We start from the raw sequence: 26,627 nt of genomic DNA on the forward strand, positions 1-26,627 counted from the left end.
CGCGCTGCCCTTGATCTGCTTTCACACGCGTCATGCACACTCTCTTGACGCTTCCTCGACACGGTACGTGCCCACTGGAAGTATAGGAAGCTCCAGCAGGGCATCTTGGATTGGGGCACCAGGTTCATCAAGACTGAGCCTATTTTATACGCTCCCAAAGGCTCCTGGAATGGCTTGACAAAAGCAGTCAACCAGCATCAAAGCCAAGAAACCCAGGCACAATGGTGGAAAGGGCTAACATGGTATCGCATCACTATAACAAATTAGTTAGTCAGTTCTGGTCCTGGTCCTTGAACACAAGCAAACCTGGCGACAATGTTGACCTGAACGAAAAAAAGCAACCGGTTTCTCTTGGCAGCTTCCATAATCATAGACTAACCAGATGCTTTGAGAAGTCGGCCTGATCTTGCCAGGGTGTGGTCTTCTATTACCGCTGGAAACTACTGTGACATCGTGAGGTAGAATGCCTCGATAATAACACAAGAACCAGGATACTACTACTGCTACCTACATATGAAAACGGACCCACGGGGCTCTTTTGTTGTTGTCATAATATCGATACGACTCCAAGAAATCTCCACAGAGTCTGTCAAAAGTCCTCGGCTTTAGCGCTTTATTTTGTTTTAAAGCCGTTTCACGTTAAGATCAGGATTTCGTGGATAACGATTGAGTTGGACACAGCTCACTGTGTGTTGCCTCGATCACAGCAAAACATCTGTGGTGTACATGGGTTGCAGAGTAGTCGACAATACTGTACCTATCGAGCCTCACTCTTGTTACTTTCTGTTTACCTAGGGAGACTTCCAGGGGTTGACCATGTAACAAGATGTGGGAATCACCACAAATCAGGCCTTTCAGCCTGAACTTCATTTCAGTGGGGCGCGGATCCGAGTTTCGGGGCTCCGGCTTGTTTTGACTCTTTGAACATTAGCCGCCGAGTATGCTATACTCCATAGGTAGTTATGGAGGAATGAGATTGCTGTGCAATGGTAGTCTTGATGAGGTTTCACCGAGACTTGCTACGAATCTCTTTTGTTTCCTCATTGACCTGCAGGTCCATAAGAGGATATGATCTGCAGGCTGACCCCTGTCTGATGTTGACCATCAATCAAGTCTTTCTCATTCAGGCAGTTGGGCGTATGGAAACACGACAGTATCGTGCAACGCACCACAACTCGATCTGGCAACATGGCGCTCCTATCTCCTCAAACTGTGATAATCTGTTGACTAGGCACAAACCCCTGTTGGTCAGCTCTCTCGAATCCCGGCACACATTAGGACCTTATTAGTTCACTAACGAGTCAGCATCAGTATTCCGTACGGGCATCTCTGTGCTTTATGTCGGTACGACAAGGAATGAGTTCAACGATGGATGTTTTGGATGAATCTAGAAGTATGTCCGGCCAGCCTCACCATGAGCAATGCAGAAGGGATCTTCTGGTGGTCACAGCCGGCATGACGAACACCGGGATCAGACGGGAAGCGCTCCACCTCTTGGGCTATTTTTTTCAATCTAACCAAGACAAAATACTACTTATACTGATAGTGAGCGGCCGACGGGTTATTGAAATATCTGAATATCTGCAGTGAAACAATCACCATGGAAAAGACCGCGTCTAAACTGGCCAATAGGTCTACAAGAAACAGACACCAACCTCTCACAATGTGCTTCCCGCTCTTGCTGCTCACCTTTTTCACGAGACTTGATTCATTTCGACCCCTAGCTTAGCTGGACAGAGGCCGTTGGCGCCATCGTCGGTCGACAACGAAGTGTCGGGTCCTTTAGTGGCACCAAGGTTCGTTCGTCCAACGTTTAGGGTCGTTGCTAGAATGGCTCCCTTGGCGGTGACAGGACGGGGTTAACCATCCCGCCGGCGACCCTGCTCGGCATTTTTTTACCCCGAGCATTTCAAATCCGGTCTTTGCTGTATGTAGGAGCTGAAGGATCCAGACACTCACTCCATATCCACCCGTGCTCTGCTCTGCTCCATGACAAGTTCACAAGTCAAGTTAGCTAAGGCAGGGCATGTACTATGTAACCTTGGATCTGCGATGGGCTAACTTTACTAGACATGAATTGGCATGTATACATTGCGCGCACATATCAATCATGCTATGAATCATGTACTATTCCGTCGAGCAAGTTTCATCGGATATGCGGGACGACTATGCCCTGGCCAGCTGCTTACCTAGCTGTACTGAATAGCTGCACGTACATTGCATATACATAGTAGTATGTACTGTGCAACGAGGACAAAACCTCCTGTCAATCTGCATAGTACATATGTACGTACGAGTAGGTAGGGGATACTACTACCTACCCTAGGTCTGCAGCATAAAATGGTGGGTATCTATTTCCACCTTTTTCTCCCCCCTCCCCAATGCTGCAGCAGTAGAGCAACCCAGGCCAGTAAAATTATATCATGGCATTGACAGAGTTTGACCAGGGCCTTGGTCAAAATAGGGAGGGACGGACCCTTGTAAGCTTGGCCGCAATCCAAAACAAACAAAGGGATTCAACATGTGTGCTGTGACGCGCCCAAAGGTTGAAGGGGTTGACTCTGCATGCTCGAACCTATCATGGTTCCTTGAAGAATGCAGAGTTGAAACAACCTAGCATATAGTTGTATCTGTCCTCTATCTAGTAGTTAACCATAGAGGTATAGTTAAGTAGTCAATTCCGCAACAAATGACACGCCGCGGAAATGGGCAGGAAAGCTAAAGGCCTAACATCACCGGACTGGCACTTTGACCATCAAAGCTTGGACGACGACTTTACCTCTTCGCGCAGCTTTTGCGAGACGATTGAACCGGACCAAATTGAGTTGAACTGCTGAACTGAACTCCGCATTGCATGTGCAACGTTGGAGATTAAACCCAAGCCTACTACTACCACCTACCGTACTCTATACGCCTGTGCAGGACACATTCTTACTGCCGCTGCAGTCTCAATTCAGCTGGGGGGGGAATAACATGACAACAATGACAATGATACCATCAAGCATCCACTTTGGGATGGACGCCACAAGGCACTTTGTGTCCAACCTCGACGCTGTGTCACTCATACTTCTCACCGTCACACTTGTCGCTTTCCTCATCCCCATCTTTATTCTCTTTCCTCCCGTCACCGTCGACTGCAGCGACGTCCTCCGGCAGACCCACTCACGGGCCGGCGAGCCACTCCGAGACAGCAACATCCATCGTGAACCATCACCGGGTCTTCGGGCCCGTGAGAGCAACAGTTCCGGTCAAGAACAGCACAAGCACATCTTTCCAGTTCATCACTGTCGTGGAATTGAGCTCAGTCGTGATGGTACTTCCTCGTTCAGCAGCTCAGAATGCCACCAGTTGTACATGTTTGGCTATCAAGATCATGATGACCTTGCGTGGAAAGCTGCAACTCGTGAAAGGTTCCCCTCGTTAGTCAACATTGAGGTCGATCTCTGGGTTCCTGACCCAAACAAAACGAGCCGTCTCTTGGGCAAAGTCGAAGGCTCTTTTCTTGTCCTGAGGTTTCCTTGGACGGATGCAGGACTACAGGGTATTACGCAGCGCGTCTCGGCCAAACTCAGCCACGGGCTCAACGCAGTTCCCGAAAAGGAGTTTTTGCTGCCAGTGTCATATCCAAATGATGATGAAATTAAAACAAGGGGATATTCCCTTGCTCAGTTCGAGAACGGACATGACAAGACAATGGCTTTGAATATGGACGTGGAGCTTCCCACTGAGCTGGCTCGGTATTTGGGGGCTGAGAAGATGGGAATCTTTAGGGTAGATCATTAGAAATATTACAAGGCTAAAATCATGCGTCATAGATCGGGACAAAACAGGTGCAATAGCTGACATTGACTAGGATAACTAGAGAAGAAGAATAGGTCTAGATACAAGGAAAAAGGTCCTTCTTTATAGCTTGTTGAGGTCATTCACATACAATTTGCCTTGGTCAGTGACCCGAAGCTTGTCCGGTGGATTGTCCCTTGTTTGGACAAACAGCCCTGATTGGCTTGTTATTTGTCAACAAGAAAGAGTGTTAAAATAATTGTCTCGATCAGAATAGAAAACAGTACGTATTAGACAGGATGAAGAATTATAAATGCATTTTTTAATATGCCACATAATAGAAAGAAGACATATCCATCAAAGAAGTGTGTCAAAATGATACTTCATGCTGTCTTACTATACCCATAGTTTTCACTTCGTCAATATAACAACCATCTGATCAATATCGTGACACAAAAGCAAAATCTATTCCACAGCAATGCTTTAACAAATCAAACGGTATCACAAGAAGTCCTAATGCCATACGGACATTATATCCCCCTAACCAAAACGACGCCTCATGTACAAGAACCCCTAACCAGTTTCCTTTCATACACTCATATCAGACATTTCTCGGTTGCCGTCAGCATCATTACTTCATATCCGCCGGCGTAAGCGCCTGCACCATACTGGTGCCCTCGCTGAAACGGGTGCGGAAAATGCGGTTCGCGTTCTGGAACATGCCGTCTTTCAGACTGACGACGATGAACTGGGAACCCTTGAAACGCGTCTTGATGAGACGACCGATGTTCTGGGTATGTGAGAGATCCAGCGCTGCGTCGACTTCGTCAAGAATGTACATGGGCGCAGGCTTGAATTGAAGCAGAGCCATGATGAGGGACAGAGCAACGAGAGACCTAGACAAATTGTTAGTATGGTCAAATATGCTTTGGGGTGAAAAATTGCTTGCCTTTGTCCACCACTCAGTTCTGTCAAGCTTTGTTTCCACACTTTACCAAGACAAACCTTGACCTCGAGACCTTCGCTGATGGTCTTGCCCTCGGGCGGATCAAGCTTGGCAAAGCTGCCTCCTGGAAGAAGTTCAGAGAAAATGTTACCAAAGTCGCCGTTGACTTTCTCCCATGTCTCATGAAGAGCCTTCTTCTTGTAGTCGTCCAAGCTGACGATGGTCTCCTCGATCTTGCGCTTGTCCCTGATGACCGTCTTGATCATGTGCTTGAGTGACACTTCCTTCTTCTCGACGCTGTCGATCATGTTCATGACCTTGGGGTTGATCTTCTTCTTCATGCCCTGGAATCGCTCAGTCAAGTTGTGCAGTGTTGCCTTGCACTCTCCAATGTTGTGGTCCTTGAAGTCATAAGGAGTTCCACTACGGCCAAAATTGTCCTTTTCGTCCGCGATCCAGTCAAATTCCCTCTCAAGTCGAGCAACCTTTTCAGCAGCACCTTGTTGCTCCTTGTTGAACTTTTCGAGGAGATGGACAAGTTTTTGCATTTCGAGGCTTTCCTCAGCAATGCGCGCGTTCTTGGAACGAGTGGCGTCATCCAAAGCTCGAAGTTCGTCGTCAAACTGATGTAGCTTGGCGCGCTCATCATCAAGCTCGGCCTGAACTGTGTCGTGAGTCTCAGTCAGTTCAGCCTTTTGCTTATTGAGATCCTCGATATCCTTCTGTTGCGCCTTGATAGCAACCTCAACTTCTTGTAGTTGTTCTCGCGCGGCGGACAGATCGAACCCTGCCTGCTCAGAATCAAGCTGTGCGCCTTGAAGTTCTTTTTGCAATGTCTTGACTGCGGCAGCATTCTTGCCGAGACCAGCTCGTAGTTTGTCGAGCGCTTTCTGTAGTTCGACTAGCTTGCCGTCCTTGTTGTTGTCAAAGTCCTTCATGTCTTTCTCAATCGTCTTGACATCGGCACTTGCCTTGGCTTGTCGAGTCTTGGCCTCAGCTATGCTCTCCTTGAGCTCCTTGATGGTTGACTTCATGTTCTCCACCTCCTGAATGATAGAAGAGGAAGAGTTGCCACCGATTTGTTCCTCCGCGAGCTTGATTTCGTGGGTCTTGAGATCCAGACCTTGCTTGATCTTGCGAGCATGGTCAAGCTTGGCCTTCTCGTTCGATATCCGAGCCTGGAGCTCTCTCAAAGTGCTCTCGGCTTCGCTGAGCTGTCGTGTCAGGCCATTTAGTTTCTGTAGAAGAACGAGAACACCGCTCGAGTTTGGAGAACTTCCACCAGATAGCGTGCCAGACGGATCGTAGGCGTCACCTTCCAGGGTGATACTCCTCATGCGGACTTTGGGATCGAAAGTCACCCTCTTGGCGGTATCCGCATCAGCACAGATCAGAGTATTACCAAACACAAACTCCATAGCTGCTGACACTTCGTCATCATAGCCGACTAGGGACAAGGCCAGGTCGACCTTGTTTGGGGCGATGTTCTGTGCCGTGGCAATGGTTTGAGCAGAAGCCTTGAAGGCAGCGATCTTGTTGAGGGGAATGATAGTGACTCTCTTCCGTAGTTTGCCTCTTTGCAACAGCTGAGTGCCTGTCACCTCGCTGTCAACAACGACATTGTACAGACGGCCGCCCGCACAGATCTCGAGTGCAGTAGCGGCTTGCGTGTACGATTCATCCAGAGTGAACAGTTGAGCGATAAGCCCCTTGACCTTTGACCGGTCAAAGTTGGGCACAGGATCAGCGTAGTTGAACTCTGTGTTGGCAACTTGACGCTTCAGCTTGTCAGATTCTTGTCTCAGGCCCCGAACAGTTTGCTGCAACTCGGACTCCTGCTTATACATTTGCTCTTCTTGTCCAGGCTCAAAGCCCAGTCGGCTAAGCTCCTTCTCAAGCTTCTGTGCTTGTACCTTGAGACCATCAAGGTCTCGCAACAGATCGGCATTCTGAACCTTTGCCTTCTCAGCACGTGGCTCCTCTTCTCTAATGCGCTTTTCCAAATGTGCAATCTTGATCTTGGCCTGTTCTTGTTCTGTGGCTGCTGTAGTTGCACGGTTTTTCGCATCTTGGAGTTGACCCTGGTAACCATTCTCCTGACCATCTTTAGAAGCAACACCTGTTTGTAAGGTCTGGAGAAGCTCTTCCTTGGATTCGGCATCCTTGTTTTGCTGCTCTAGGTCTTCCTTTGCGGCGTCGTATCTGGCCTTGGCGTTTTCGAATGCAGCAGTCTTATCCTCCAGGGTAGCTTCCAACTCCGAAACTGTCCTCTCGACTGCCAACTTCTTTTCTTCTTCCTCGGCCAAGCTGGACTTTTTCAAGTCGAGAATAGTAGCCAGTCGCACAAGCTCGTTTGAATGCTTCTTTGCTGCGTCTTCCAGTTCTGAAGCCTTGCCTCCCTTCCGCAGCTCTTTGTCTCGATGAGCGCGCACTTTCTTGGCATCTTCTTCAAGATGGTTGATTTCGCTCTTCAAACGGGCTGCTGAATCTTCCAGGTCGCGCTGTCGTTGTTTCTTTCCTTCGAGATCTGCTGCTGATTGGCTTAAAGAATCCTGATATCTGAGATAATCGTATGCGACAACCACTCGAGTCAATCTCTCGAGGTCGTTTTGCGTTTGTTGGAAATCCAGGAAAGCACGCTTTTCAGTTCGCAACTTTTCCAACTTGGGCTCGATTTCGTCCTTCAGGAGTTCCTTGAGTTCGACCAGCTTTGTCTCCTTCTTAGCCATTGTCTTGATGGCCTTGTCTCGACGATCCTCGAACATTCTGGTCCCGGCTGCTTCTTCGATCATGGCTAGAATTTCCACAGCCTTCATGTTGAGAACCTTGGTGATGCGACCCTGCATAATTAGGAAGTTGGGGCTGTTGATGTTGAGCTGAACCGACTGGAAGAGGTTCTGCACTGTTTGTTGTTGAGCACGGTGACCGTTGATGAGGTACTTGGAGGTGCCTCCGAGAACAATCTGTCGAGTAACGCTAATCGTGGCATATTCTTCGAATCCGATCGGCGACTTCTTGGTGTCTCGGTTGTCGAAAACGATGGTTACACTGGCCTTGGTAACGCCAGCTTGACCGCGCTTGTAGATCAGGTCCTACAACGTTGAGATTTAGTGCCCAAGAACAGGAAGCAAAGCGGCAGTGACTGACCTGTATGTTTTGCGCTCGAACCGTGGCCATACTGGTAATACCGAGGACGAAACATATCGCATCAAGAATATTTGACTTTCCACTACCGTTGAGCCCGGTGATCGAGTTGAAACTCTCGTCCCTAAGAATGTTGGTTGGTTTAGGCCGTTGACTATTTTGATGTATCACTTACCATCCCGAGATCACCGTTCTTACGGCATACGACTTGAAGCCCTGTAGAAAAATGTTAAAAGACAAGTTTTGACATTGATTAAGTAGATATAAGTACGTACGTCAATAATTACTTCAATGACCCTCATTTTGGGCGTCGTCGAGCGTCTACGACTTGGTTGAATCTATTGCTTTGTTTCGGCGCTCCGCACTTTCGAGGGGTAGAGGGACGCGAAAGTAAACAAGAGTTGCGACCGATAAGCCGTTATCAGCACGTGCCTAGCTGTATTGAGAACGCCGCATGCGTGAAAGAGGGTACTTGTGGTTTCGTTTCTGTAGGGACGTTGAGTGTTCTGTGGGTCATGTTCGATGGCAATTGACTTCCTATGGGTAGTGTAAATACAATATATATCGTCGTGAGTATTCCAAGATCATTTGTGAGCATATCTCATCACTTTCACCTGCTTGTTTCACGAGCCTATACCTTGTCATTAACGAATGGCGTGAATCGAAGCTTGTGCGTGTTCCACTTCTGAACTTGGAATTTCATCAACGCTAGTCCCGATCTGGAACCTGGGTAAACATCCCTCTTTGTTATTGAGACCTAGCTCCCTCACACCTGGACTTCCCAACTTTCAAACAACACCAAACATTTCGACTCCGACCTAAGCACCCAACCCGATGAGTATATAACCACTATCAAACGAATATAGTTGGTTTACAGCTTCTTTTCCCACCCGTACACACTCATTTACAACCGACACAATGGCGGCACTGCGAGGACCGCGCATTCCAACTGGCTCAGCGGCCTGGGTTGCTGACGAGCGCGCCTCTGCCCTTACGATTGTCGATGTTGAAGTCGATGAGTTCACATACGCGGCTCAGAATGAGTTCGAATGGCTTAATGAACATATGGCTAGTATATTCAACGAGAATGAGACGTACGCGTCCTGATCCTCTTGTTTTGACGCGATATTGACCATTCCACAGAAACATTGCCGAAACATTCAAAACACCCGGAAAGCTTCGAGGCAAGACACCTCGTACTGCGCGTAAATTAATATCAACAGAGACAAGGATGGTAAGTTTGGCTGGTCCATGCTCGCGAGCAATCAAGATTAACCTTTCGAAGCCCTTGTCCAATGTATTTGGTGGTACACCAACAAGTTCAGCAAACCGCTTCGCCCAGCACCTCTACGCGCAATCACCTCAAAGAGAGCTATTGAACCAGGCCAAGACATCATCACCCCGACGCCCTGCTCCATCACCGAAACCAGCTCAATCTATTTCCAATGATCCAATTGACGATGCATCAGCACACCCTACCAGTGAGGCTGAGCGTATTCTCTCAGACCAGGACGCACTCATGACTGTCGACGAGGAGACGGAGGCTCTATCAGGTGCCAAATCTCAACCCCCAATGCAGGCTGATTCAGGCTATTTCGGAAGCCAAGACGTCAACCCCGTTACGCCTTTTGATCCCATGGCCGAAGACGAAGACGATGACGATGACGAAGACGACTCACTCCTTGATGCAACCAGCTTTAACGAAGACATCGCCTTTCCTCAGCCAAGCTCTTCCCGAGTTTCACCTGTGAAGCAAGGCGCAAAATCTTCATCACCAGCCAAGACTCAGGAACCAGCGACTGATGATATTGACATGGGTGATGTTGACGAAGAGCCTGAGGCCAACGAGGACGCGGTCCCAGATGATGGTCAGTCCCAGTCCGATGGTCCCAGTCCTGTACGACCAGGGTTCCGCAACAGCCTCCAATTTGCTTCCCTCCCCGCCAGAGAGCCCCTTACAGCAGGCAAGGCCAGAGTTTCCCGCACAAGTCATATTGATCCTAAGAGGACAAGCTACCTGGCAAGAGGCAAGAGCATGGCAAGCCATGCTGGTGAGGATGCATCAGACGAGTCAGATCAGGATGACATGGAAGTGGATGAATTACCTTCGGTGCCACAATCCAAGAACGCCGAGGAACTTGCTTTGCACCACAACAAGACATATACACAGATGCTGCAAGATAAGATCAGTGTTCTTGGAAAATCACAGCCAAGCGGAAGTCGACCATCAAAGTCGATCCACAGTATCACAAACTCTCAGCAACCACAAACAGTATCTCAGTCTGTCCCTGAGCCACAATCAACACCCCCCAGGTCGCCCAAGAAGCAGGACATGACCACAACCCCTGGCGCTTTCCCTCAAGATGATGAGGACGACGATGACTGGATCGTCCCTCCCACTACTCAGAAATCCGCTGCCGCGCCTCCTACCCGACCATCACTCTCTAAGAGCCGGACAGCTGATGTTATGGAAGGAATTCATGGCAAGCAAACTCTCGGATCTTTCGACTTGGATCAAGACCCCGCCAGCATTCGTTCACCTGCTCGCGCCCACTCTCAACGCGAGAAGCCCAGCTATATGAGACATTCCAAATCTGTCTCAGTACCAGCTGTGCCGATGTTCACTGCTTCTGAACGACAAGAGGGAAGTCCTTTGAAGCAGACAGTGTTTGGTTCAGACTCTCCCCCGCGACCAGCTACTGCTGTCTCAGTCGTTTCAGCTGTTGGTTCCTCATCCCCATCCAAATCTCCATCAAGACTCTTCCGTGACAGTCCTTTGAAGCACCTTAAGAACAAGATGTCATCTATTCTAAGTACGTCCAAGGGTCTTATGGCCAGCAGCGCAGCGCTGAGTGCTGAGGGCAAATCCTCTCTCCTCTCACCCTCAAGAGTTCAAGTTGGAACTTTCCCTGGCGATTCCGACGAGTCAGTCGCTCATAAGCCGAGTATTGAATCCTTCAGAAGCGGCAGCACTGCAACTGATCAGCAGCCAAATGCTCCTCGCCCGGTTGCTAAGCGCACAAGGGCATCAGTTGAGCGTGAGAAGGAAGAGAAGCGTCGTGAAAAGGAGGCTAGGTTCCAAGCTGAGCAGATGGACAAGCTGGAGAAGGAGCGTGAGAAGGAGAGGGAAAAGGCACGAGTCTTTAGCAAGGAACAAGAGAAGCTTGCCAATTTGGAAAAGCAGGTCGTTGCTAGGAAAGAGGCCGAACAACCTGTGCAAGCTACGCCTCAGCCTAAGCGAACCAGCCCCCGAAGGGCTAAGCCACAGGAGGAACTCGACAGTAGGTTTGCTGAGCCAGAGATGGAAATGGTCGACGCCCCTAGTCTGGTCCCTCCTCCTTCCGTTTCGCGATCTGCTGCCCCTAGCCAATTATCGCGCGCAAAGGAGATCAGACGAATCGGAAAACCAAGTAGGGAGACAACTACAAAGTCCAAGCCTGCGCCTACTGTCCACATCAAGGTCAACACTGGCTCACAGTTGCACCCTGGCAGCTCTGTGGCCAACGGCTATCAAGACCTTGGAGCCTCAACAAGCTCTCAGCCGCCTCAAATGCCTAGCAAGGCAAGCAAGGCCTCTATGCAACCCAAGTCATCGGCTTCAGGCTTCGCTACTTCCACAGGGTCAAACGGCCGTCCCAGGACTCTTGACATGGTGGCGCAGAAGAAGGCGCAAGATGAGCAGGCTCAACGCCGACGTGATGCAAAGGCCAAGGCGGAACGAGATGCCAAAGCAAAGAGCGAGCGCGAGCGAGCGGCGTTGAAGGAGGAGAAGAAGAAGCAGGAGTTGCTACGCCGTCAAGACGAAGAACGACAGAAGCGACAAGCACTTATCGAGAAGGCTAAGAAGACCCCTGCGCCACCTCCAGCCGTTCGATCACAGCCAAACGGCCCCCCTGATTCTATTCAACGTGATGGTATTCCTCGTCCTCCCTCTCGCATGAATTCAAACATCTACAGGCCAGGAGACGACCTGGGCCGTCCCATCAACGGTTCCAAGTCTGCCATCAAGAGACCTCTCGGCCGCGACGTTAACGAGGATGGGCCTTCAAGGCCCCCACCTACCCGTGGTCCTCAGTACCAAGCAAAGGATGCCAAGCGTCGCCGAACAAGCGATGACTTTGCTGATGAGCTGGATATGGAACAGCCTCCCAACATCAAGGGACCTCCCGTTCGTCCATCCAGCGCTTTTAAGAGGGTAAGCATGGCAATCAACTTTTGTACTTTGCAAGTAACTAACAAATATCAGGATCTGCAGGTGAAGAGCTTGGCCAGCGGCTACACCCAAGCCAGTGCACAGAATCTTTTCAAGACCAACATTGCTCAAAGTCACATGAAGGGCGGCAACCCTATGGACATGGCGCAGATTCACAAGGGAACCATTCCCTTCGCTCCCAACCCCAACCCTGCAGGACCTGCATACAAGACACCCGGACGTCCTGGTCCTGTTGGTGGACTCAAATCTGCGGTTAAGTCTGCCCAAAGATCGTCGCCACGCTTCCAGAACGGTGATGCAATTGATCTCCCAGAGATCCAAACAGACGATGAAGATGAGGAAGATGATGAACCACAACCTGGCACAGTTGCTTCTTGGGCCAATTCTCCTGCCATTCGCGCGGCCCTCCTGGCACAAGAAAAGATGAACCCTGCAGCAATTTTTGGAGAACCAGGACCAATCAACATGGACGAGGTCTTCCATGCTAGCAAAGATAGACTTCACAAGTTCCGCGCCCGAACCTCGAGTGCTAACTGGAGCGGTAACGATCGACTTACCGAAGAAGACATCCGAAAGGATCTTGCTGCCAGAGATAGGCTTCGACGAGAGGGGGGTTGGTCTTACCAACTGGGCAGAGATATGATGTAACGAATGACCTTGGGTGATGCGTATTTGACATGAGTACTTGATGAAGTCTCAAGTTGGAGTACATGAGGACTGTGAAAGTGGTGGCATGAACCACAAGATGAAAAGGGACCGCATTGGAGCGATTGATTACTTTTGCATTTGGGCAACACGGTATTGGATGCGGCAGATTGGTTGTGCATATCTGTAATAAGCTGTATGAGTTGGTATTTTGTTTGGCGTACGGCGATAGGGAACAGGGCTCCCTCCGGAATTAAGGATTCTATTCAGACTTTACGCATGCAGGACATGGAAAGCATCACTGGAGCATCGTAAAGATAGCTCAATTACACGTTATTTGAAACTGACTTTTGAGTGTATGTGATGATCAATATATAGAAGTGCATCTCGAGCCTGATGATAACACACAGCATGGCATAGCCATCAATTGGTTTGTTGGCTGAACCTTTGCTTATCTTATGGGAAACCATGAACTGTTCTAGATAGTTGATTGGTGAAAACAACTCTTGAAATGTGGACTGAGGCCTCATTTCATGATCATGGGTCTGTAATCCTCAAATACTATTATTGCATAATCTTCTCAACCACTTTGATAGACGTGCTTTATGAGGCGTCTTAATTGCGAGGTTCTCCGCCTGAAAGTTATGTCTCATTGGAAGATGGATCTTATCACTGCATCCGAGACCCTGGCTCATGGCTTCGTATAGTTCCACACCTCAACAATTCTTTTGGTTAGTACCCGTTTTCACATGTCAAAAGTAAAGTCCGGAAGGGTACGGGGCGACTCAAAGAAAAATGATAAGGGTCCGCAGGAGAGGCGAGGCGAGACCTCGTGCAATATTCTATTTGATGCAATTGTTTCATGACATTAACTTTTGCTTTGTTTTTAACTCAGCTGGTCTGTTTGTCATGAGATCTTGGTAGAACAGTTCGGTTAAAAAGTCAAGCATCCCAGATTCGTTGCCCTCTACCTTCTGTCACATCATGACATGTTAAATACTCTCCTGAATTTTGCTCAGTCTTTCGTTATCACCGCTATATTCTGTCATCCTTTTGGTTCAATCTTCGCGATACACTTTTAGAACATGGCGTCGTATCTCGGATCGTTTACGCCTGCTATGGACGAGGTCAAGATTGACCAAATCACCGAAAGCAGGATTTTCAACGTTGTATCCATGCTTCCGACCTCACTTCAATCAGGCCCTATTCGATTCCTCAGACGAAGTATTAGTTATCATACACTACGACCTGCTGTGACGGTCTCGGGATCACAAGCCAAGCCTCGGCCTCTATCAGAAGCTGATGCAACTGCCATGAGCCATCCACTTCAGACCGACATGGTAAAACACAGCAACGGATATGCAGAGTCGCAAGACCTGTGCCCTAGGCCGATGAGTCGGGTCCTTTATTCAGAATTACCAGAGGATGAGCCAGTGATGAGAGCTGCATCCGGCCTGCACTGGAAGTTTGCGCGACAAGGTAAGCGACTTTTGATGAGACATCTTATCAATGTATACTAATAATACCATAGGAGCAAATCTTGTCAACATCTCTGTTGATGGCGGCAAAGCTGCTGTCGCGGAAGAAGACGTTGCATTTGAGAGAAAGGCATTTGTTGATGGACTAACCTATCTCCTCAAGGCACTACCGCGAGATCTTGATGAAGGCGAATTGAAAAGAATACAATCCGCTTTATCAGATAATGTCAAGGAACAAGAGTTGAGCCTGATTCGAGCAGATGGAGACCCAGGCTGGACGGCTAACAGAACAAACCAACCTCGTTCTATCATTCATCGAGGAGTGCAGATGACTGTCGTCAACATGATCTTCTTCCTCAGCTTTCTGATGCCATATCTGCTTCTGTTGGTTCGATATGCAGCTCGTGTTGAGCGAAAGTATAAAATCTCCGAGACGCTTATAGGACATGGCGTTGATCTGGCCAACTCAATTGGAAAACAGAGCGCTTCTTTGACTGAGGCAGTCGGTCAAATGAACGAAGGAAAAGTTGCACAGGCTCTGTTGGAAGTCTTTGTCTGGACAATTGATGGTGTCACACAAGGCATCTCGGATGGACTCGGGGAGGGTCTCTCAATGGTGGGGTCGAAACAGACATCTAGTCGCTGAAGAAATAGGCTTGAGACCCCTACAAAAAACCCCTACAGAACCCCTACGAAAAGTGGAATTAACTATAGACGGAGCAGACGGAGTATACTGGTTTACGACTTGTCGTCTTGATTGTCAAATAAGAGAAAGAAGCCGACAAGTCAACGACTAAAGAATTGATCGATCATAGAATTGCATAGAATTAGCACATATAGATGAATGGTAGCATGAGAATAGACGCGAAGATACTGCATTTTTCCATGCTGAATCGCCTCTCCAGGTCTTAGCCAATAAACTTCCGGAGTGACCTCCGGCTGCACACGTGACAGCGGGATCTAACTCAGTCTGATAGTAGCGTCCCTCCAGCCAATTAGCAGATAAGATAACAGACTGGAAAAATTTCATTTTTCCTCAAGTTATCGATGCGCGCGACCCTTGATCGCCCACCTTTCATCCGTTCATCCAACTATCCCACCTAGTTTTTATACCCATCTATATTTTTTCTCTTCGTTGGTTTCTGTTGACAACCCTCTCAATCGCAGAACAGCAATCTCTGCAGAGGTCATTCTTTAATTAATTCGGAATCATGTTTCGATCCAGTCTCAGGCGCTGTGCCACTCAGGCCAGGACCGCCACTACGGCTGCCCTCTTCTCTCAGACCCGGGCTGCCCTGCCTGTCGCTCACCGTCAGGCTTTGACAATCAGTCTCCCCATCGCTTCTATTAACAAGATTGCCTCTTTCCGGGCCTACAGCAGCGAGGCCGCCGCTGAGCAAACACAGCCTGCTACAGCAGATGCTGAGCCCGAGGTCCGCTTCGCCGAGCTTGAGGGCGTTGACGAAAGTTTGATTCGCACTATCATCCAGGATATGGGATACGAAACCATGACACCCGTTCAGGCAAAGACAATCAAGCCCGCTCTCAAGGGCACTGATATGTAAGCATTATGGTTTCAAGAACGCACCGCAGACACGCAGCCTAACTAACATACGACAGCGTTGCTCAAGCCAAGACCGGTACCGGAAAGACCATGGCCTTCCTCTTGCCTCTTCTCCAAAGAATGATTGCCGAGGACCCATCTCTCGCCGGTAAGAATGCTCGACGACAAGCCCGATCCGACGATATCCGTGGCATTGTCCTGTCACCTACTCGAGAGCTTGCTGAGCAAATCGCCATGGAGGCCCGCCGACTGTGCCGAAACACTGGCCTCGTTGTTCAGTGTGCCGTTGGAGGTACCGATAAGCGTGGAATGCTGAACCAGACTCGCCGACAGGGTTGCCATCTTCTTGTCGCCACTCCCGGCCGTCTCAACGATGTGCTCGCGGACCCTGGCAGTGGCATCGACGCTCCCAACCTGGCTGCTCTGGTTCTCGATGAAGCCGATCGAATGCTCGACACTGGTTTCGAGAGAGAGCTCAACGAAATTGTCAGCCAACTTCCCCGCCCCGAAGAGAAGGTCCGACAGACCATGCTCGTTTCCGCCACTATTCCCGACAGTGTCATCCGTCTGGCCCGCTCCATGGTCCGAGCCGATGACTTTGAGTTCGTTCAAACCATCCCTGAGAACGAGTCTCTCACACACGACAAGGTTCCCCAGCACATCGTTCCTGTCAGCAGCTGGACCCAGGTCTTCCCCACACTCTTTGAGCTTATGGATCGTGAGCACAAGAAGTCTGTCGAAGACCCCAATGAGCTCCCTTTCAAGGCCATTGTTTACCTGAACACCACAGCACTTGTCGAACTCGGTGGTGAGTTGGGCTACCAGATGCGACAGAACGCCCGCAACGATGGCAAGTCTTACCTTCCAACCTACGTTCTCCAGTCCAAGATGGGCCAGAACCAGCGCCAGAGAGCCGCCGACAGATTCCGTGAGGCCAAGTCTGGTATTCTCTTCTCTTCCGATGTCACCGCTCGTGGAATGGATTTCCCCAACGTGACACACGTTATTCAGATTGATACCCCCCGAGACCGTGAGTCCTACATTCACCGTCTTGGACGAACCGGTCGACAGAACAAGGAGGGTCAGGGTTGGTTGATCCTCCCTCACTCCTCTGTTCGCGTTGCTCGCAAGATGCTTCAGGGTCTTCCCATCGCACAGAACTCCTCTCTTGAGAGTGCCGAGACCAATGTCGAGGGCGGCGAGACTACTCCCTACCACGACTCTACTAAGGCTCTCTTCAGTGTTGTTCCTCGAGACCTTCTTGCTCAAACCTATACCTCTATGTTCGGTCTTGCCACTGACAAGGTGGAGACCGCTGAAGACGTTAACAAGTGGACAAAGCACGGATGGGGCTGGGATACTCCTCCCTTTGTTAGCTCCATGTGGGTTAACAAGATGGGTCTGGCCCGTGCCAGTGGTATGAACGTCAGGGAGCCCGGCAGCTTTGGTGGCGACCGTGGCGGTGACCGTGGTGGTTTCAGCAACGACCGACGCGGTGGTGACCGCGATGGACGATCTTCGCGAAGCAGTGATCCTTTCGTCAACATGGCGGCCAACGTTCGCCGTGACGACTTTGGCCGTGGCGGTAACCGAAACGGCGGCGGCGGCGGCTTTGGTGGTGGCAACCGCGGTTTCGGTGGCCGTGGTGGCTCTGGCGGTCGTGGTGGTTCAGGCGGTCGTGGTGGCTCCGGTGGCTCTTCATGGGGCGGCCGTGGAAGCAGCCGTTCCTCGTTCTAAGCTACGAATGCGGATAAGTGAAAAGGGTTAAAATGTAACAACACGAACACGACGGACGGATGCATGATTTGTACTTATATTGGGCACTGGTGTATTTTGGACTGTTGTAAGATACCGGAAAAGGGGTTTGTTTTATAGACATATCTGCAGGCGTCAATCATGTGGTAATCTCCACGACTACTCTACTTAGGAAATTATGATAATCCCAACATGTTCTTCGTTCTCGTGACATGACGCTTGGAGATTCTTGTACCACATCACCAACAGATCACATTTACGAATTCAAACCTGTAGTGTTTCTACATCCATGACAAAGACCGAATTAGGCACGCTTACTCCCAGTAACGCCAATCTAACAAAGCGAATATTGATGTTATGGTATCCGCTGGCCCATTAACATGTTGGCATCCCACAATAGGACTCTCTCATCCCAGCCAACAGTAGCCACCCAACCACCCATACCAAATAGACACCAATCGACTCCTGTAACAAACTCGGTATGCCGATTCATCACCCCCATCTGAGTACCTATTGATGGAGCCATCCCTGGACCCTGTGGCTGTTGCTGCTGCTGCATCGACCCGTCATTCCACAACCGCACCGTCATGTCGTAACTAGCACTGATGAGAGTGTCACTCGAATGAGGACTCCACGCAAGTCGCCGAACAGCATATTCGTGACCCTGCATAACAGAGAGCGGCCCGCCAGCAGGGTTCCGTATGTCAAAGGTCCGCAGAATTCTGTCTACGCCAGCTGTGGCTATAACCGTATCTCTGTACTTGTTCCAATCATGAGTCAGGATCTCAGCTGGTGCAGAAGCACCAGGCGATGGCTGCGGCCCTGAAGCATGAACGGGTATCGTCGCTGTGAGGTGGTATTTCGCTGATGATGGTGTTCGGAGATCGAAGATACGTAGGTGAGAGTCGGAAGATACGGCGGATATCAAGGCGGGGTTGGAAGGGCAGAAGGATGTGCTGTAAGTACAAGTCCCGATAGGTAGCGTCTTTATCGAGTGATTGCGTGTCGGTGACCACTGTTGAGTATTAGTGTTTAAAGTTTCGGCATAACGAGTACGGTTCAACGTACAATCTTGACTGTGCCATCCCAGGAACTGGAAATAAAAGTGTCTTTAGTTATAGGGTTCCAGCAGACCGAGAACGTTTCTCTTTTATGTTCATGAAAGTTCATAACTGGAAAGTCGTTCACCCCCAGGTCAAATAGCTTCAAAGATCCATCACCGCAAGCAACAATCAGCTGGTTCTCGTTGATCTCGGACCAGGCCAAGTCATAAAGCGCATCGTTTGTGTCGAACCTGTAGTACAACGAAGTCAGTATCTGCACAGCGAACCAACATTCCGGAATATCGCATACGTCTTCTCAACTTCTATGCCCTGCGCAGTCAATGCGAGAGCAAATACACGACCATTTCCTACAATGCCAAAATTGGCCGACGCCGCAACGGCAACTCGCGAGTCGTAGTATGGGGAGTACTTGACAGCATAGGGATTATACCCTTGCGTTCGGTATTCTAGCATCGCAGCCATGGCGCCGGGGGAAACAGTACTGTTAAAGACAAGTCGCGTCTATCATGAGTTGTATTATGGTTGAGCAGAGCTACGGTAGACAATTGCTTGTCTGGATCAAAGAGCTTCCCCTCGAAGCTATACTGACATGTGCCTCGGTTGCGGTAATCACACCGAGGCGGCGGGGCACATGGCCAGTGTATGTGTCTAACCAGGTTCTGCGTCATGAACGGGTTTATGTACTAACCGAAGCTGTTTGATGACTGTCACGTGCGCACGTGTTTCAGATTGTGGAAACGTCGCGTCACTGAGTGAGTTGCTAGATCTTTTCCACGAAATCACAGGATACTGGGCAAATGCCAATTAGTTACTGCCAGAAGGGATCGCATATGATATTGCGAATATTGCAGGTTCGCGAATGAGACTATGAAAGCCTTCTTGACACGCACAAAACGGAAAGCATCTCCAGAACCGCAAACAGAGAACGCGGAGCCAGATGAGCCAACCGAAGTCAAGTTGGCATTGCTATCGTCTTTACATCCTCAGCATGACCAAGAATACTTGCTCGATATCTTACTGGCCCATGATGGATCCGTGTCTGAGGCGTCGGCGTCACTCAAAGTTCAGATACCCATGAAGAAGGGACCCCGCGTTGTTGGGTATCAGCAGTCCTTAAAACAATTTACTTCCACAAGTGATTCTAGTTCTTTGACAAGTACACCTACTAAAAAGAAACTCAAGTCAAAAGCAGGGAGTACACTGCATCTGTACGACCCTGAAGACGTCGCTGAGCATACCCCATGTACCATCATCCACAATTTCTTACCCCCTGAGGATGCCAATCGGCTGCTAGAGGAGTTAATAGAAGAATCAAAAACCTTCGAAAAGATCACGTTTCAATTATATGAGAATGTGGTCTCAAGCCCACACACATCTAGCTTCTACGTCGAGAGCTATGATGAGATCCAGCGCCAGAAAACAGAGTATCACTACAACGGCGGCCGACTCACGGTAAATATTCAAACAGTAGATTTGCCATGCAGTGCTTGATTAACCAAATGCAGGATGTTCGGCGCATTACACCTCAGCTCGTCAGCGTGAAACCAAAAGTCCAAGAGGCTGTCAACGCCGAGATCCAGAAACGAATCAAGACTCGATATCCTGATGGCAAGAAGTTGAAATATCAATCTCCAAACCCTTGGGTTCCGAATTCGGCCTTTGTCAACGCCTACACAGGTCCGCAGCAAAACGTCGGCTGGCATAGTGATCATCTAACATATCTTGGACCGAGACCAGTCATTGGGTCGATCTCTTTGGGCGTCGCTCGCGAGTTCCGCGTCAGAAGGATACTTCCCAAGGATGATAGCAAAACCGTGCAGGACCAAGATGCGGAGGGACAGATAGCGATCCATCTTCCCCACAACTCTCTCTTGGTAATGCATGCTGAGATGCAGGAGGAATGGAAACACAGTATTGCGCCAGCGTTATCGATCGATCCTCATCCCATATCAGGGACGACTCGTATCAATGTTACATACCGAGATTATCGCGCCAACATGCACCCCAAACTTACCCCTAGATGTCATTGTGGGCTTCCATGCGTGCTTAGGGCGGTGACAAAGAAGAAAGATAATTTTGGGAGATACTTTTGGATGTGTTATGCCAATTCTCCGGGCCAGGAGAATTGTGGTTTCTTTCAGTGGGCTGAGTTTGATGACGACGGGAACCCTCAGTTCAAGAAACAGTCGGGTAAAACATAGCGATAGATCATCAATTTGTCAGAAGCAATGGCTATGACTGTTATGAACCCATGGAGATGGTGTATGTGTTGCAACAATTGCGAGGCTGAAGTTGATGATTAGGCCGCCTAGCGTATGACAGCTCTGGAAAGCGAATCAGACCGAAACCTAGATACCATGGAGACAATCTCGTAGTCCGGTGTTTGTTTATCCTAGTAGTTGCGTTGCTCGTGTGTGTCTGTGTCAACGCCGATGTGGGTTGCAAATGTCACTGTTCTGTGATGGACCTACTTGGAACCACATCATATACTGTAAAGGGGGCTCATTTGAATTTTTGAATACAAATAATCACCCATTTGGAATGACTGTGTTTCCATTTCCTAGACTCGATCCCTCAGGAAGTTCGCACATAATCACACACTTGATTTGCCCGAAATACAAAAGTAAATCTCATAATTACAATGCTTGAGTGAACGAATCCTACACATTAATAACGGGTACTTTCATGCAGTCTCTTTGAGATTATTCGACGGTTTGCTGTCGGAATCGACACGCTACAGCAGCATCTTCTGTCCCTAGGATCAATTTCCCAACTACTCACACACTTGACAACAAAACAACTTGTGAATATACATCTATATGAGAGAACAGACCCAGGAATTCGGTTCGGTTGTCTTAGATTGTTGATGTTTGCCCCGCAACGACCGCAGATGCCTCTATTCATGTGACTTGGTGAGCCTCTTATTTTCCCTCGTATCCATTTATAGCGTTTTCGGCTATTTATAGCTTCGGAAATTGCTTCATATCATGCGGGTCAAGAACTTTGAAAGCCCATCATCGTGACGAAGTCCCCATTGTGGAAAATTGGTGGACGGAGGGGAGGTTTTGGATATATAACGAGCGTGAGATCAGGGTGTATTTTCATTCAAAGGCCTGGACATCAGCAGCATCACATCTGCTCCATGAACTACAGTGTGTTAACAAACTGAAAATATATAGGTAAATCATCTTGTCAATTGATTGCCCTTGACCCGGAGATCTGGATGTGTACAATAACTTCTCAACTTCCCAAATTCTATTACATATCATTGGCCAACAACTGCTGAAGTCCTTACTTTAGATGAGTGAAAACACAACTACAACATCACAATTTGTTTCTTCGTTGCAATATCACGAGTTTCTTATAAGAATGATATATCTTCTAATGATTTTGAAAAGATCTCGACTGTGAAAAGGTATTGAAAAAGATGCTTCCTTCCCGCCCGTCTGCCAAGACAGACATATGTGGGTCGTTCCTGCCGCTGTCAGATACCCGCCCGTCCCTCAACCAGCCACTTGCATCGAAGGAATGTCATCATCCTTTCCATCAGGGAAAGTCAATTTCAACCTCATCTCAACCACAGCTCATCACAACCCTCTTTTGTCGATCCAAGTGCCTGAGTGTCAGCGATTTTCGTACTCAAATGAGGACAATAACATAGCTTGGCATCATCAAAAACGGCTTCAAGCCTCTTTCAACGGAGAATAATCACCATGTCGGAGCTTAGCTTTCCCGCGTCCTCAGCGGCCATGTTTGAGCCCAGATTACCACCGACGACAACAGATGGAGCGCTGTCACGACCTTTCGTGACCCTCACTTTTGCTACTTCGTTAGACTCATCGCTCTCTCTGGCACCGGGTGTCCGCACCCGACTCTCTGGACCTGACTCCAAAGCCATGACGCACTACCTTCGTTCACGCCACGATGCCATTCTTATTGGCGTCTCTACTCTCCTGGCCGACTCTCCGGCTCTCAACTGTCGTACTAGCGGTGCTACGAGTCAGCCTCGTCCCATAGTTATTGATCCTCATCTTCGCTGGACTCCTAGTCACACAGATAAGGTTCTGGAGGTTGCGCGTCTCGGCAATGGTTTGGCCCCTTTTGTTCTAACTGGGATGGACATACAAGACGTGCCTGCCAAAAGCCTTGAAATCCTTGAGGAGCATGGCGGCAAGTATATACAAGTCCCCACCGCGCTTGGGTCCAACAGCCGTAAGCGCTTTGATTGGCATGACGTATTTGACGCATTGCTTCGCGAGGATCTTTCGAGCGTCATGGTTGAGGGAGGTGGTCAAATTATCAACTCACTACTCGATCCCCGGTTTCACAATGATATCGACTCTGTGATTGTTACCATTGCACCAACTTGGCTTGGTCAAGGAGGAGTTTTGGTGTCTCCAGACCGTCGTCAAGATTCGACCGGCACTCCTATCCCTGTTGCAAGACTGTCGAACGTTTCATGGCATCCTTTTGGAGAAGACGTTGTGCTGTGTGGTACTTTACACAACTAGTATCTGAAGCTAGGCTGTATACACAAGCTTGCCTCTGCTCTCACATCCGTTACTTCTCATGCCTCCTGGCTGTCATCTTCACGGCCTTCTATCTGGCTTGGGCCCTCGATTTCTGAGTATAACTTCACGGTCCATATGGATGTCGCATTCCCCATTATCACAGTCTATCATAATTGTGTCGGTTTCCTTGTCTTATTCTTGATAGTGAGATATTTGGAAACCTGTGGATCTCCCTTTATTCTAGGATCAGCCAATATTGGCAATTCTGACATGGGTATATCAAACACGACCCGTCAACTTGATTTCCAAAGTTCGGAGAGGATAATAAGCAATCCAAGTGACCACGAAAGCCGACTCGAAGCCAATATCACCAATTTTTGCCCCTATAGGCCCAGTGAACCACGGAGTATTCATTGAAGGAATAACCAGTCCAAGGCTGATTATGGACGCACCAACAGCTGCCAGACCAGTGGGAAGTCTTCGCCCTTGATCCCATATCTCGGGGTTAAGCAAGCCGTAGTCTCCGTTTCGAAATATTACGAGCTCTTCGATGATCACAGCGTCGAAGCACCCAGCCCAGTAGCCGATCATGGACAGAAAGTTCACCAAGGACGTCTGCCATTGTGCTGCCGCATAAATTGACATTGGGACCATGATGGCCAATGTGAGGATGACAAAGACGAATCGCGGCACCTTGGCGAAAATAGGAATGAGCATCTGTAAACATAACGCAACTGAATAGTATGACAGCAGCATGTTTCCTACGATACTTAAGCCCAGTACGACAAGAACAAACTTACCGAACCCACCAGCTGGCTTAAGCATTTCGGCCATGACACCACCGATTCCATAGTCAATCCAGGCCGTTTGCCATGATTCAATGTTTGGGATGGCACCTCCAATAGCAGCCCCAAGGATGAGCAGAGGGGTTGAAGGGGTTAAGAAGCCCAGATACACGTAGGCGAATACTTTGCGCCTACCACGGTGTCAGCTTACTTCGTCACTCATATCACGGAGTCGTAACTGCTTACTTGGACTCTTCAGGGGTGTGGTACACAGTAAAATCAGAGACGGTCCCTCCAAAGGTCATAAAATATCCTGCTATCAGACTTCCATACCCAACAACATTCTTGACCGTTGCTGGTTCATGGTCGGCCTGGTTCACCAGTTGTTTTCCACCACAGCCAACCGCAATGACTATCGCGATCAGGCTCGGTAGCCACTGCCACCTTTGCCACAGGTGAAGTGCTCTATAGCCTAGAAAGGCCAACAAGAAGCTTAGGATACAGACGATACCAATGCCCACGTTGACGCTGATGTTGGATTCTTTATTCACAGCAGCGATGGCCTGTCCGCTCACTATTGACCCTACAATTGTAAACCCAGTTATTGTGCCGGCATTAAGGAGGAGCGGAATTACAACGAGATATATCCTACAGGGTTCAAAAACTCGCATCGTCAGTGTTGTTCCTTCGACGGACATCAAGTTTGGGACTCACCCAAAGGAATATCGGGCTTGCACCATCTGCCGCATTCCCGTCTTGTATCCCCCTAGACTCATGAAGGCCGGCGGTAGGCAAGTCACGATGTTGAAGAAGATGATGATTAACGAAACATCTCGCAGACCCAGACCGAACAGAACCGTACCGAGTGCCCCAGTGGGAATACTTCCTATTGTCAGTTACTAAATATGGGCTTGGCAGTTCGATGACAACTGACGGTAGGATGCACAGTAGGCCGGTAAAGAAGACCGTGAAGAGGTTGCTTTGTTGCGTCTCCATTCTTTCCTCTGGAGGTACTGGACGAATACCTTTCTCCTCCACGTATCCTCGAAGGAACAGCTTATACCATTTCGAAAGAGTAATTCGGTTCGAAGAGACCCGGGTGCCCGGCGTGTTTCCATCTTCATTGACTGTTGTCATATCAACGGGCACATCGCATTCGCAGTTGGCCTCTAGATCTTTGTGCGTCATTATTCCATTGTTTGGTTAATGGCCAGCGACTTGTGGTTTGCGGCTGGAGTATGGGACGAAAAGTCAAGAGTTACTGGGACTCGCAGGTATGGGTTCGCTGCGACCTTGGAATGGAGTCAGCAAAAATGTGCTGTTCAAGCGTTCCTCCTTTCTGCAGCTCTTCTCACTCTGCAGTCATTGCGCTGCAGACTCGTCGGATCACTAACAAACGTCACAGCTCTACCCTATCCCTTAAGGGTCTTTATTATAGCACACAGCCAATGTGCCAAGGCCAAACTCTTCTGCTACGACCCAGAGACGATTTTCAGCTTACGCTTTCGGCCAATAACTCAGGTTTTCTCTGTACCACAGTTTGATGTCCTGAGATAACGGCAACGGGTCAGTCCTAGGGACCGAGGTAGCCCTGAAACGCAACAAAACTGATCATATAATTACACTGGAACTAAGCTTCTACGGTCTTCTAGCTTCTCGGTAGCCTCGAGCGCCTGTTCATAGATGATCGACCGATAAGACACGACTGATTCGCACCTACACATGCGTAAAAAAACAGTGGAGATGCTTTTTCTACGTAGGATTCTGCACACCAACACATATGGCGCCGATACGTCGCCGACGACCCGCGGGCGATCATTTCTCGGGTGTAGATGGTGGTAATACGGCCCGCCAAGGCGAAGGAACACATGCTTGACAGGGTATTGTGGATGCGCAAAACTCGTATACCACATTCTGTCTAGGGCATCCAAGAACAGAAAGCACATCGTGGTTTATTGCTTTTGTGGGAACGTACTATACTGTGGGTGTCAAACCTGGTATGCGTCTGGATAGTTAGCTTCTTCGAGCGAGTCAAGCCAAGGCTGATAGTATTGCCCAGTTTAGTATGTTGTAAGCGATACCACCACTCAAGATTGTAATTGATCTGTGGCATGACAGATTTGGTCCATCCTGGTCATGATGGCACAGACAAGCCCAAGCCCGGTTGTAGTTGGTTACGCGTTTCAATGATAGAATAGATGATCCTTTGCCTAACTCGAGTGCAACAAGACAAGCTTTTGTCATTGCACACTAGCACTAGGGCCACTACCTATCACGGTATCTCAATCACACATCATGAAAGGGACAAAGTATGTTGATAGACCTGGGCATACAGCTGGGCTATCTGTTCTGAGAGATGAGTATCCAAAACCACAGTATACCGTTTAAGCTTTCAATGTTGTGTGATCCTGCTGCATGATGTCGGGCCGATGGGAGGAAGAAGGCACATATTCATTTGGCACAATAATTCATATGATGCAATTCCGACAGTCTTCCGATGGTATTCCGATGAGCTAGCTCAGACCGTAGCAGGGTGCCATGGATACTAAGTTTATTACAGAGTACAATACTATGTACGAGTGTGCAGCTAACTCAATTGAACAGTTATCATATCAGATCATTGCTTATTTGGGGGAAAGCCTTTGAGCCAACATTAACAGAATCCCTGCTTGACGGGCCATGGATTTGCAGAACAGAGCTAGCATACCCTGAGCGTTGCAATCTCTTTAAGACCGATAAGTG

General features: G+C 48.9%; 9 protein-coding genes across 9 annotated transcripts, besides 2 other annotated features; 6 read left to right on the forward strand and 3 right to left on the reverse strand.

The window, feature by feature from the left end:
* Nucleotides 1-2,804: 2,804 nt before the first annotated feature.
* Nucleotides 2,805-2,845: a microsatellite.
* Nucleotides 2,846-2,982: 137 nt separating this feature from the next.
* Nucleotides 2,983-3,783, forward strand: FPSE_11290 (uncharacterized protein; the record flags this gene model as incomplete). Its single annotated transcript, XM_009264407.1, has 1 exon — nt 2,983-3,783. The coding sequence occupies one exon, from the start codon at nt 2,983-2,985 to the stop codon at nt 3,781-3,783; it is 801 nt and encodes a 266-aa protein (XP_009262682.1).
* A 628-nt stretch (nt 3,784-4,411) lies between these two features.
* FPSE_11289 (uncharacterized protein) lies at nt 4,412-8,172 on the reverse strand (the record flags this gene model as incomplete). Its single annotated transcript, XM_009264406.1, has 5 exons — nt 4,412-4,676; nt 4,769-7,818; nt 7,874-7,994; nt 8,046-8,086; nt 8,146-8,172. The coding sequence occupies 5 exons, from the start codon at nt 8,170-8,172 to the stop codon at nt 4,412-4,414; spliced, it is 3,504 nt and encodes a 1,167-aa protein (XP_009262681.1).
* A 616-nt stretch (nt 8,173-8,788) lies between these two features.
* On the forward strand, nt 8,789-12,731 carry FPSE_11288 (uncharacterized protein; the record flags this gene model as incomplete). The annotated part of the gene is made up of 4 exons (XM_009264405.1): nt 8,789-8,964; nt 9,014-9,104; nt 9,156-12,065; nt 12,117-12,731. 4 exons carry the CDS (start codon nt 8,789-8,791, stop codon nt 12,729-12,731), a joined length of 3,792 nt encoding a protein of 1,263 aa, XP_009262680.1.
* Nucleotides 12,732-13,813: 1,082 nt separating this feature from the next.
* Nucleotides 13,814-14,852, forward strand: FPSE_11287 (uncharacterized protein; the record flags this gene model as incomplete). Its single annotated transcript, XM_009264404.1, has 2 exons — nt 13,814-14,207; nt 14,260-14,852. 2 exons carry the CDS (start codon nt 13,814-13,816, stop codon nt 14,850-14,852), a joined length of 987 nt encoding a protein of 328 aa, XP_009262679.1.
* Nucleotides 14,853-15,417: 565 nt separating this feature from the next.
* Nucleotides 15,418-17,507, forward strand: FPSE_11286 (uncharacterized protein; the record flags this gene model as incomplete). Its single annotated transcript, XM_009264403.1, has 2 exons — nt 15,418-15,767; nt 15,827-17,507. The coding sequence occupies 2 exons, from the start codon at nt 15,418-15,420 to the stop codon at nt 17,505-17,507; spliced, it is 2,031 nt and encodes a 676-aa protein (XP_009262678.1).
* Nucleotides 17,346-17,465: a microsatellite.
* Nucleotides 17,508-17,880: 373 nt separating the features above from the next.
* Nucleotides 17,881-19,051, reverse strand: FPSE_11285 (uncharacterized protein; the record flags this gene model as incomplete). The annotated part of the gene is made up of 3 exons (XM_009264402.1): nt 17,881-18,540; nt 18,594-18,819; nt 18,879-19,051. The coding sequence occupies 3 exons, from the start codon at nt 19,049-19,051 to the stop codon at nt 17,881-17,883; spliced, it is 1,059 nt and encodes a 352-aa protein (XP_009262677.1).
* A 405-nt stretch (nt 19,052-19,456) lies between these two features.
* FPSE_11284 (uncharacterized protein) lies at nt 19,457-20,790 on the forward strand (the record flags this gene model as incomplete). The annotated part of the gene is made up of 2 exons (XM_009264401.1): nt 19,457-20,041; nt 20,095-20,790. 2 exons carry the CDS (start codon nt 19,457-19,459, stop codon nt 20,788-20,790), a joined length of 1,281 nt encoding a protein of 426 aa, XP_009262676.1.
* Nucleotides 20,791-22,302: 1,512 nt separating this feature from the next.
* On the forward strand, nt 22,303-23,100 carry FPSE_11283 (uncharacterized protein; the record flags this gene model as incomplete). The annotated part of the gene is made up of 1 exon (XM_009264400.1): nt 22,303-23,100. One exon carries the CDS (start codon nt 22,303-22,305, stop codon nt 23,098-23,100), a length of 798 nt encoding a protein of 265 aa, XP_009262675.1.
* Nucleotides 23,101-23,379: 279 nt separating this feature from the next.
* On the reverse strand, nt 23,380-25,073 carry FPSE_11282 (uncharacterized protein; the record flags this gene model as incomplete). Its single annotated transcript, XM_009264399.1, has 4 exons — nt 23,380-24,076; nt 24,132-24,533; nt 24,600-24,767; nt 24,820-25,073. The coding sequence occupies 4 exons, from the start codon at nt 25,071-25,073 to the stop codon at nt 23,380-23,382; spliced, it is 1,521 nt and encodes a 506-aa protein (XP_009262674.1).
* Between the last annotated feature and the right edge of the window lie 1,554 nt (nt 25,074-26,627).

This window comes from Fusarium pseudograminearum, chromosome 3 (assembly GCF_000303195.2).
Source record: "Fusarium pseudograminearum CS3096 chromosome 3, whole genome shotgun sequence".
In the NCBI taxonomy this organism is placed as follows: domain Eukaryota; kingdom Fungi; phylum Ascomycota; class Sordariomycetes; order Hypocreales; family Nectriaceae; genus Fusarium; species Fusarium pseudograminearum.